Source organism: Paroedura picta, unplaced genomic scaffold, assembly GCF_049243985.1.
Source record: "Paroedura picta isolate Pp20150507F unplaced genomic scaffold, Ppicta_v3.0 Ppicta_v3_sca25, whole genome shotgun sequence".
In the NCBI taxonomy this organism is placed as follows: domain Eukaryota; kingdom Metazoa; phylum Chordata; class Lepidosauria; order Squamata; family Gekkonidae; genus Paroedura; species Paroedura picta.
Window position 1 is genome coordinate 324001 of NW_027518622.1, and position 12249 is coordinate 336249.

A 12249-nucleotide genomic window follows, 5' to 3' on the forward strand; every position below is an offset into this window, starting at 1 on the left:
CTGCCAGAGGTAGCATCATAGCCAGAATTGCCACATCTAACAATTGTCATTTGTAAACCTCTGCCTATGTCTTCCTATAAAAACAAACAAAAAAATCCCAAAAAACAGGATAGCTTTATTATGAGGACCCATGTCATCTATTTTCTTCTTCCTATCCCAGAGTACAAATACCTTTCATGTGAAATTGTGTATCCTATTGGCTGACTTTCTCCTCAGTGCAAGGATAGTATCTATGATTTCTGAACTAGCCCAGTCTCAAAAATTGTTCTTTATAGCTTCCAAGCAGTCTATTGTAGCTGCTCTGTATGAGGATGACAGACTAGGCATTGGTATAACATGTTCGTTGACACAGGAAGTTTGAGAGATGGGTCTGATGCCATTTATAGTAGGGCTGAGAACCATGAATGTCGACGTCAAAAAAGAAGCTACCACAATGATTTCTCCATGTTGCTCCCTGGTCTTTTGGAACAATTTTTGGTAGAACTGGAGGGAAGGTTTACAGTAGACTTTTATTTCACAACTAGTCTTCCTTTTGGATCTCCTGACAGCTAAGCTAAGCTGTCTGCACATTCGCTATTCCCTGTATATGATGTTCCAAATGGAGAGTAGGTGCTTTTACACCCACACCAGAAGTCTGCTTACCTGTGAATGCTGTAGACTTGGAAACCCCTTGCTTGTTGATATATAGTTTGCTTATTTATATATGTTTTGGTTGTCGGGAAATAGTTTCACATTATTTGATCTTTGAAACAAAGAAGTTAGGTGGATTGTGACTGAGTATAATAGAGAAGTAGGTCAGTGTACTGACTGAAATAAATTGTTCATGCATCCCTGATTGGATGGTAGGAATTACCCATCAAGATGTCCTCTGCCTCAGAGGGAGAATGGGAGGTCAAGATTCTGCCTCTGCTAAAATCTGGTGGAAGATACCAGAGTTCTTATTAATTATGCTACTGGAGCTCTAGCCAGATCCGAATACCACATTTGGAGAAACTACCATGTGTGCTTCTGTCTCTTATCACTTTTCAAAATTTTGTTTTTAAGTCCATAATATACTAATAGTGAGTGTGGTATTATTCTCAGTTACTGAACCTGGTGATTATGATGCACTTTTCAGCTATGTTGCAACTTACCCAAAATTAATATCTCCAGGTTATAGAAATCTCCAGTACATACATACATACATACATACATACATACATATTTTGTGCACTAGCAAGAACATCTTAAGGTCTCTCCAGACCACTGGAAAAAGACCACTGGAGTATGCCATACTATGACTGTAGGATGCCCAAAATTAGGACAAGGATGCCAGATTAATCTCTTGATCATTAGGCATATTGTGCTTTTTGGCACAAGAGTACATTATCAAATTTGAGGTCCTGCCACTGGACCAATTCAATAGAAGGGTTACTAGAATTCAACACCCTTTATCAACAATTACTTTCAGAATATAAATAACTTTTAAAGACTAAGACACACAAAGACAGAAATAACCATGCACATTGGAAAGAGTCTCCACTTCTGACTGTGTTTTTTCTCTGGACACATAGATCCAGAACAAAGAACGCCTACATTTTCCAAATTAAAAACGAACAGTAATCAGATACAATTTGGTGAGGTCAAGACAAAAACCCCTCACTCTTGGTCCACATAGATGGATATTCTCACACTCTATTTACCTACAACATTTTTGTCCTGTCATTTCCGCAGGGAGTGCATAAATCTCACAACATCTCTGTAATTAAGAAAAGAAAAATGCATTTCTACAAAATCATTTTTATCTCAAGGACGTTCCCCCAATTTTTGTAATGGAGAAATCAGAATATTTGCAAGATTACTGGGAAAAAGAAGAATTCCTATAAAATATTTCATCTTTTAGAATGATTATTAGAAGGCAAGGTTTTCACAGAGCATAGTATTTTAAAATACTAACACTTTTTCATTTCCTTCAATTAAAATATTTTGAACATTTTGGGGAGTACTTGAAAAAGCCTTTTATCAAATATTATCCTTTTTCAGTAAGAAAAGTCTTATCTTACAAAGCATTTCACACTTCCCAAGTGTACATAATGAAAAGGTCTAAGGGCTTCCTCAACTTTTTCATGAATTGATGGGAAAGTATTGCACACGTTTCAATTTTTCACAGGGGAGAAAAGTCTGTGGCTTCAAAATTTCTAGATGAGGCAGAGGCTTAAGAATGATCACTAAGAAATTCTATCTTAAAGCAAAATCTGGTAGAAAGACCCTGTCATGGATTATATACAATGAGGGGTAAAGCCCATTGTATCCAGAAATGCAACGGGCGCTAGAGCTTGGGGGTGGGAAGAGGAAGGGGAGGGTTGTCCCACATGCAAGGGCATGGGGATGAAGGGGTGTTTTGTGGATGGGGGGTTTCTGGTGGTATGGTGGCAAATGGGGACGTGGTAGTGGTGATATGGGTGCGAAGAAAGTGTAGTAGGGGGCTGGGTGGCAGAGAGTGGTGGGCTGGGGAGGCCTTTTGCAGAGAGGGGGACAGCAGGGCAGCTTGCAGCTGCCAAGGTGCTCATCTTGGAGGCCATGGCAACATTTTGTTGGAGAAAGGGGTCTGGGGCTGGCCACGTTAGCTGCATTGCAGGTGAGCTTGGTTATGGAAGGTTTGGGTTGGGGTGTAAGTGGGAGGCAGGTTGGTTTCTGGGGGGGTGGGATGGAGAGGGGGGAAGCCTTCCTCTCCCCATAACAGACACCCTGTGAGGGAGGTGGGGCTGAGAGAGCTCGCCAGTTTAGAGGGTGCCATTCTTTAACTGTTGGCAGGGGATGGCAGGGGCTCATGGGCACTGGAAACCACAACTTCAATGTCTTTCTAGCTACTATAATGGCAATGAGAGAGTCTATTCTAATATAAAAAAACAATAAGTCACTGAACGTTTCTAAGGATAGTTAAGAGTTTTTAGGAGCAAATGAATAAAATAAAATCTGTGGAATAGATTTGGATTTGTAGAAGGAACAGGAAGAGCACTCATCTTCATGAAACGTAACATCTGTAGAGATTCCTTATGTTTTTGTTAGTGGGGACTTGCTCTGTTAGCCTTTGTTTAGCTTGCAACTGAAATTACCACATTGTAATTATACCCAAATGGTTCTTTTTTTTTTTTTTTGCTTAAATATTTCATGCCCCCTAGTTTGCCATAATATGAGGAATATGGATGAAATTAGTTAAAGCTGGCTATCCTGATACAGAAATAATTCTCTGTAGGGATTTAAATTGCTTGCACAGAGATGGACTATGTAACAATTAGTAATATGCTTGGATGGAATTTAGACAAAGTTTCCCCACAGGAATAGTCTACCCAAGATAACAAAGTTAACACCAGGCAAAGATAGATAATTCTTTGATGTTTAATTATTTATATTAAATGGGAGATGTAAAGACATATCAAAATGCCAAGTTCACTACCACAGAACAGCTATGTACAGGAAAAGATGGAAAGATTTGGGTCAGGTGTTATTAAAGATAAAGTTTTTGAAGATTTAGAAGAGAAGCTCTTATTCCCCCTAAAGAATGGCACTGCTACTTCAATAGGATCTTTGAAAGCTATACAATCAATCAATTCCCTCTCAACATTTGTCCTTGGATATGTTGGGTGATTCATCAATTTAGAGCTACAGCACAGTATTGATAATGTATCTACACAAATTTAAAGGGGAGAAGTAATCTGAGGATAGCAATGATGAAATTACCAACATCCTCTGGCCTCCTATCTTTTAAAAAATTACAATTTTAAAACTGGATTGTAACTCAGGGTTAACAAAAACATCTTATCTAAAGCAGGAAACAATATGGGGGGAAAAGACAAGATGCAGAACATATAATTCCAAAATACTGACCACACAGAAGATCAGGAGTAAGGTCAGTGTGCAGAACAGAACTGTTTTTGTAAACAGACCTAAGAAATATAAATGAACATCTCACAGAACAGCCTGACTCTTAAATAGCTAGGGAAATATTTTAACAATTTGGTTAGTGAACTTGCTTGGAGGCATTTAAACTGATGGTTTCATGAACTGTTTAGCAGATCCCGAGATTCCTATTCAAAAAGTTATCAGCCAGCAGAAACAACCCAAAAATATATATGAGGAAAGCAGTTGTTAAAATGGATTATGGATTTGATATGTGTAGAATGGGTACTTGTGTCCTATTATGCAAATCAACTTCTTTAAAAAACCTTCTACCTGCATCTCCAGCATGTATCTTGAAAGCAGAGGCAGGTATCGCCTCGATTTTATATATAGCCCAGGCTAGCCTGATCTTGTCAGATTTTGATAGCTAAGCACGGTCAGCCCTGGTCACTATTTGAATTTGAAACCACCAAGCAACAGGAGGGTTGTTTCAAAGAGCCAGGCAATTAGAAACCACCTCTGAATGCCTCTTGCCTTGAAAACCCTACAGGGTCTCCATAAGTCAGCTGCAACTTGATAGTGGGGTTTCCCACTTTTCACTGCCTGAAAGAGTCTCAAAAGTGGTTTACAATTGCCTTCCTTTCCTCTCCCCATAACAGACACCCTGTAAAGTAGGTGAAGCTGAGAGAACTCTGACAGGACTGCTGAATCAGAACAGTACTATCAAGACTATGTCTAGACCAAGGTCACCCAGCTGGCTGCATGTGGAGAAGCGGGGAATCAAACCCGCTTCACCAGATTAGAAGTCCTTGCTCTTAACCTATGCTGACTTATCTGATATGTTGGATTCTATGTTACCAAATAAATGCTGGTATAAACAACTGAGACTGGAGTGCTGGACCCAGACCTGCCTTGATAAAATAGAGCACTAATTAATATCCCCAAAACAGACAATTACTTATGGGTTTCAACAGATGCTTCATAAGACCTATACATTTCATGTAAGCATGGACTAAGAAGTAAATAATAATCTTATTGCTATAAAGCTATTGCATAAGACCATTATGCTTATTATTTACATAATATCAAAGTGTCAGGAAAGCAATAACAGAACCCAGATTCCAACAGATGCTTGCTTACAGCATAGGCAAGTATCACCACATCCCCATTAAAGACAGATTCTGTATGTGTCAAAGTAGTTGTAAATTTAGTCCATTACCTATACTGTATTGTCCAAGATGGAAATACAGGCCTTGAGCCTCAGGGGAGGGCAGTATATAAATATAAAAATAACAAAAAAACATAGGATATAATAATTCTCTACCTGCTGTCTGACAAAAAATGAAAAAAATACGGTATCAAACAGAATTATTTGCACTTGCATATATTTTAGTATTCCATTTTTTTCCAAAATTCTGGAAAAAAACATTCTTTTTCCATGGCTTCTAAATATCCAGAAGTCTTACATCTATAAAGAATAAGCTAATTAGTTTAATTAGTTTTCTAGACAGAGAAAACACATCTGAGGTGGAGGGCAAATGATTCAAAACATGTCAGCTTGCTTGCTTATTTATTTCTTACATTTTTATTTCTTACATATTTATACTACATTCCCTTGAAGCTCAGGGTGGTTTACAGTATGAATTCACAGTTAACAAATTCCATTACAATATTGGTACAATATCTAGAAATTAAGCTTGTAAACTTCTAACTTGTAGATACTGTAAATTTTAAACTGTTAACTATATATAACCATATAATACAAACTGTTGCTCGATGAGGTGGGTGGACTTGGGGTTGCCTTGTGCTATATCTGGTGGTGAGGGGTTCTGGGGGCCTGAGTCGATGGCATTGGTTCACTGCCCCAACCGAAAGCTTGGTGAAAGAGCTCTATTTTGCAGGCCCTGCAGAACTGTGCTAACTCCTGCTGGGCCCTGATCTCCTCTGGGAGCTCATTCCACCGAGTGGGGGCCAGAACGAAGAAAGCCCTGGCTCTGGTTGAGGCCAGACTTGCTCCCCTGGGGCCAGGGATCACCAGCCTACTGGAATTAATCAGGGAGGCATAGGAAGAGAGGTGGTTCCTCAGGTTTACCCGGCCCAGACCACATATGGCCTTGAAGGTAATTATCTAGGCATTAAGCCTGATATGGGACTCAATTGGTAGCCAGTGCGGCTGTTGGGAGTACAGGCTAAATGTGGGCCCTCCAAGGCATTCCTGTGAGGACCCTGACTGCTGCATTCTGTGTCAGTTGTAGTTTCCAGAGCAGGGGTGAGTTACAGTAATCCAGGCTAGAGGTGACCGTCACATGGATCACTGCAGCTGGATTTTCTGGGGCCAGGTAGGGTGCTTGTAGCTTAGCTTGGCACAGGTTAAAAAAAAATGCCAGCCAAGCTTGTGACCTGTTCCTTCACAGAGAGGGAGGCATCAAAGATCACACCCAGATTCCTGTCAGAATTTGCCACTGATAGCTGAAATCCATCCAGGCAGGGCAACTGCACTCTCTTGCTGGGGCCTTTTCTAACCAGCCACAGGACCTACACCTTTGAAGAGTTGAATTTCAGATGGCTCTGCCTGAGCCATCCTATCATTACTTCCAGACATCTGGCTAATGACCCTAGGGGTGAATCAAGGCAGCCATCCATCAAGAGGAAGAGGTGGGTGTCATCTCCATATTGATGACATCCCAATCCAAACCTCTGTACCAGCTGGGAAAGAGGGTGCATAAAGATATTGAATAAAATTGGGAACAGAACCGCTCCATGTGGGATTTGACAGCAGTGTGATTGGTTATTCTCTGTCCACGGTCCTAGGGGAAAGAAATCAGCCACTGAGGGGCTGTCCCTCTTATCCTGGTGTTAGTGAGGTAACGAACTAGAAGCTCATGATCAACTGTGTCCAATGATGCCATGAGATCAAGCAACACAAGCAGTGCTGACCCACCTCGATCCATGGGACACAGAGACAGCCACTCTACGTTTTAAAAATTCATGGAAGTATTAAAAGGAATGCTTGTGTGCAACAGCAGATAAAGACCTGGCTTCCATGTTCTGCTGACAAGGCTTCTGGACCCAACATTGGGAATGTTCAGCCTGGAGAAAAGGACGTTGAGCGGGGACATGATAGCCTAAGTATTTGAAAGGTTGTCATTTGGAGGAGGGCAGGATGCTGTTCCCATTGGCTGCAGAGGAAAGGACACGCAGTAATGGGTTTAAACTACAAGTACAACGATATAGGCTAGATATCAGGAAAAAAACTTTCACAGAGTAGTTCAGCAGTGGAATAGGCTGCCTAAGGAGGTGGTGAACTCCCCCCCCCCTCACTTGCAGTCTTCAAGCAAAGGTTGGATACACACTTTTCTTGGATGCTTTAGGATGCTTTGGGCTGATCCTGCGTTGAGCAGGGGGTTGGACTAGATGGCCTGTATGGCCCCTTCCAACTCTATGATTCTATGATTCTATGATTCTAACTTACAGAATTGGTCACTGCGCGCATGCACGTTTACGTCGCCGGCGTGCTACTGGCCGCGCCTGCCTCTTCCTTTCCTTCTCGCTGTGGGGGGGGGGAGGCAGGTGCGGCTGCCGGCGGCCCAGTACCGTGGCCTTCGTGGCCCAGTACCAGGCCGCAGACCAGGGGTTGATGACTCCCGCCTTATTTGATAGAGACACAACTACACAATCTCACATTTCCCCTTGTTTAAGCTACTTTTCACTTGAGATCTGATTATTTAGTTACCATCTCTTCACAAAATCTGTGAATGAATTTTACCCATTTACATTTTTAAACTGTGCCACTGGCCTTACTTTTGTACCTTTAGCCCTTTGCTTACATATTTGTGGAGAACCTGCTCTCAAAGACTTTTCTCATGTTTTAGATTGTTTATATTTGGAACCAAGGACTATATTCATAACTAGATTTCTATTCGGAAAATAGTTTTATACTGACACAGATAAATAGGTCTTATTACATACTAATCCTTTTGATTGGTTATAATGTGTCATTGTTTGCACTGACTACAAGGAAAATTCAAGCCAATGTGACCCCCATCATATTTTTAACCTTTCAGTGCTTGGTGTTTACTCGGATCTGATTTCTATACCTTTGTTTATACTGTTTGATTGTCTTATATCAGACATTGATTTTAATTGTATATGTATTCTAATGGCCTTTGCCTAAACACAATAACATATATCTATATGACGTTTGTATGTGACAAGACAAATAACTGGCCACTGTGTGAAACAGGATGCTAGACTCACTAAGACAACTCTAGACTTAAGACAATATACCTGATGTAGAAATCTGTTCTTGTTTGAAAGCCAGTGTGGCATAGTAGTTAATGTACTGGAATAAGATCTTGGAGGTTTGAATGTCTGCTCTCCCATGGAAGCTTGTTGTATTGCCTTGGTCAGATCACTCTCTCTCAGCCTAAAAGAACTCACTGGGTAGGTTATGAGGATAAAAATGGAAGCAGGGAGAACCTTCTTGTAAGTTATTTTGTGTCCCAACTGAGAAGAAAATTGAGGTAGAATACAGTCCAGTAGAACCTTAGAGTTATATCTGACTCTCAAAAGCTTATATCCTGAAAATCTTGTTGATCTTTAAAGTAATACTATACTCAAGTTTAATCCTATTACTGCAGACCAACACAGCTACCCTCTGAAACTAAATAAATGTTCTTAAGTATTTGCATAGTAGTATCATACTGGGACTGACATGCTTTCATATTTAGACAGATGCAGGTAGGAGAGTTATTTAATTGTTACAACCTTCCACATGGACAGGGTACATGACCACAGGTTCTGAGTACTTTTAAGTTTGTCCTGTCATAAAGAAGAAACATCTGAAGACGCATGCCTAGCAAGAGCTCCCAGCTATAGGGCTTCTTCAAGGCTGCCAATGTTATGAATCAGCTCTACAATATTTCCCTTTTAATATTAAATCAGAATCCTACTTTTATTTTAAAAGGAGAAGATAGCAACCCTATGATGGATGAAAATAAATCAAATATATTTCCTCCCCCTCAACTGTGCAACTGTTACAACCACAGACCTAAAAAAATTAATTCACTAGTAACCACCACTGCAAACTTCAATTAATTACAAAACTGATTAACAACATTTTGTCAGTATCCAGACTGGCCCTGTAATGGGTACTGTTAATAGCCTTCAATATCTCATTATTATAATATATAACAGTCTTTGAGAAAAGTCCTAATACATTTTGATGTTATTTATTTTAACACAATAGCCTCCAGATCTCTACACTTGCATACTCTACAGCTGTAACTTATTTTATGATGCGAGCAAAACAAGAATAAAAAACATCTAAGGACCTAATCACATGGCCCTATTTCATTGTGCCAAAACTAGATTGGGTTCAGCTCATCTTTGCTTTTGTACTTGTACTTCAGCCTGTAACAGCACAGCTAAGTGTTAGCCAAAATCGAGATGAAAGTATAGCTATCATAGGCTGAACAGCTCACATATGAGGGTCCACTAGGAAGAACTCAAATTCAAAAGCAACTTTGTTATACTGTGACATTTCTTACACCAACATTAGAATGTACTCGTTGCACATAATAACTCTTCCACTAAAATGGCAATGTTTGTATCAGGCATACAACTGCCCACCATCTAAATCTTTGAATCTGAGTTTTATAATAAGGCAGAGGTAACAACCACTTTACTTAAAAGGACTCACCTCCTGTTAAGAGCCAATCCCCTTTATTTAGTTATACCAAAAAGACTCACTTCTCGCATCCAAACAACCTACTTACTTAAGACTATTGGGCATACTGGGAAGGATCACAGTATGATGAAACATGCACAACTACAGAAGTCAATCACTGAGCAGTTAAGTTCTGAGGGGCAAAAATTATTAAAGTTGCATGAATGATGCAAACTAGCAAGAACTTTATAGCTACAGCTACAACTTTATAGAGTGCTGACATAATAAGGTTCTGCCAAAGTGCCTTAGAAGAAGTCTTCATCTTAGAATCATAGAATCATAGAGTTGGAAGGGGCCATACAGGCCATCTAGTCCAACCCCCTGCTCAACGCAGGATTAGCCCTAAGTATCCTAAAGCATCCAAGAAAAGTGTGTATCCAACCTTTGCTTGAAGACTGCCATCTTCTGAGAACTCATACTGTAAGTTTTATAACAAACTGCCTCCTAACAAAGAAGAGATTCATTGTTCAATCTGCGTCAGCTCAGAATTCAAAATACTTAAGAGATACTCTAAAAAAGTCAACTACAAGCTAAACAGACTTAAGTGATGTCTACCATTCTGGTACCAGCAGTTACACTATGGTTTGAGCTATGGCAACAAGAAAAATAGAAATGTTTAAAGTATCATGACCTTCAAGACAGCATGTCTTTTGCACTGTACACAAGATGTTAAATATAGTAAATTATTCATATTTTACAAGTTTTAATTCTTTCTATTAGCAATAACCAAAATATTACAAAATACTAAATATGAGCTTTTCAGTCACTCTTCTATTTTCTGATATGCTGACTCGTTCTCATAAGAAGATACTGGTTATAGATGAGCTACTTACATTTTTTCTCTATTTGAGGAAATGCCATTCTTCAAGAAAAAAATGCCACATCCATGCCCTTGAAAGAATCCATCAGGGATTCTCTGGGATGCAACATCCAAGTGTTAACAGTTCATACCTTAAGCTTCTCAAACAGTGAAAGCAAAGCAATATCGCAAAGCCATATATACAACTTGCAAACAGTAGGATAGGAAAAATATGAAATTACATTTACAACCAGAAGCTATCGTTAAGTATCCACTGCCGAATTCTCCTCCTCCCAGGAAAGCCTGCGGTATCATTAATGTATTAAACAGGAGCACATGCAACTCACCAATAAGCAATCAGCGTTCACTTCAGATTTGGGGTCCCTTAACATCATACCGATTTTCTCAAATCGAGATTCAAAACTGTCTCCTATCGACATGGTGCCGAACGGTAGTCGCCTTAATCCACAGAAAAGCAAAAACGAACAGGGGCAACCCCTGAGCTGGCTTTTCTAGCCCACGTTATCAGAGCGGAGACGGGGACGCAGAGCAGTTGTCCCTCATGCTCTCCCCCCGGCACATCATCGCACAAAACAAAGAATTCGAGCCGAAAGTGGGGTCAGAGGCGCTATTCCCTCCCCAGGGGACAGTCTTTCCCAACCGCCCCTGAAGGTCTAGGCTGCCGTCACAGCCTCGCCAGTCTTCTCTTGCCTCCAGCTTGGGCCCCAAGGTCTCTGCAGCCACATAGCCCCATCCAGGCAGCCGCCCTGGCAGCCAGCGTAGCGGTTCCTCCTGCTGCCGCCGCCGCTCCTCCTCTTCGGTGCCAACTCCGCACGAGCGAAGGGAAGCCGAGCGAGAGGGGCCTACCATGAAAACAGGAAACCTCACAGCGTCACCGGCCTGCTCCCTCCATAGGGACCCGGGCCCGAGGAGGGGCGCAGCTCCACTCCCTGCCCGAGCCGCAGCGGGGCGAAAGAGGAGGAGGAGGAGGATGCCAGCTGCCGCACAGGCCGCCCTGGCCCCGCTTCTCGAGGGGGAAGCAGCCTCCGCCTTGCCCTCCAGACACGCGCGGCTTCACCAACGGCCGCGCAACGGCTGCAGCATCTTCCTTCCTTCGCGCGCCCCTTTTCCCCTCGTCGTCGCCGCTTTGCTGCTTCCTTCCTCGTCTTCCCCCCCCGCCTTTCTTTCCTGACTGGAGCTGCGAATAGTTCCCTTCCCGAGGCTTCAAAACTGGGGAAGTGGCGCACAGCTGCCCGGGCCGGGCTCCACTCGACGACCCTGCCCAGTTCCGCCGCGGAAGAGAAAGGGCCGCTCCTCCCCAGCGCGAGGAAACCGAGCGAAGGGAAGAGAACGAGGGCCCCAGGGCGGCCACCGCTGCCTCAGCAACTCATCCAGGAGGGCAGAGTCACACAAATATGTCCGCCTTCCTGTTCAAACAGACCGAGGGACCGGATCGCAGGGCGCATGCGCCTTCGTGATGGGGGGGGGGGGAATCGAAGAAGAAAAGAAAACCAAGCGCCGAGTGCCCGGGCGGGGGCAACTGCGCGCGCGCGCGCCCAAGTGTGGGCGTCTCCTGGTGTTCCGGGCTCTGTCTAGACTCTTCCCCGCCCCTGGGCCGCCTTCTGTTCGAGTTACGGGGAGCGGGAGCGTCACGGCTCGGCTCCCGGCCCGCACGTGGAGCGTTGAGGCAATGCTAGCCGTTGCTACCAGCACAGCAGCGGCGGGTGGAGTCGAATCTCGCAGCCATAGAAGCGCTTGAAGCCGAAGCTGCAAGTTACAAAAATGGCCGGTGCGTAAGGACAGCTCAAGACACGTCTACTCCACTCCCAAACTATTCAGCAGC

General features: G+C 42.6%; 1 protein-coding gene across 3 annotated transcripts in view; it reads right to left on the reverse strand.

Annotated features, from left to right (window-relative positions):
- LOC143828404 (rho-associated protein kinase 1) overlaps positions 1-11819 on the reverse strand; it is a 90134-nt gene extending 78315 nt beyond the window's left edge. Inside the window, exon 1 of one of the 3 annotated variants that reach the window (XM_077318832.1) lies at positions 10754-11818. In XM_077318832.1, coding sequence (XP_077174947.1) covers positions 10754-10846 — 93 coding nt within the window. In that variant the 5' untranslated portion in view covers positions 10847-11818. Of the gene's footprint in view, positions 1-10753 lie in introns of all 3 variants that reach the window. The other 2 variants (XM_077318833.1, XM_077318831.1) reach the window with 2 other exon arrangements.
- Between the last annotated feature and the right edge of the window lie 430 nt (positions 11820-12249).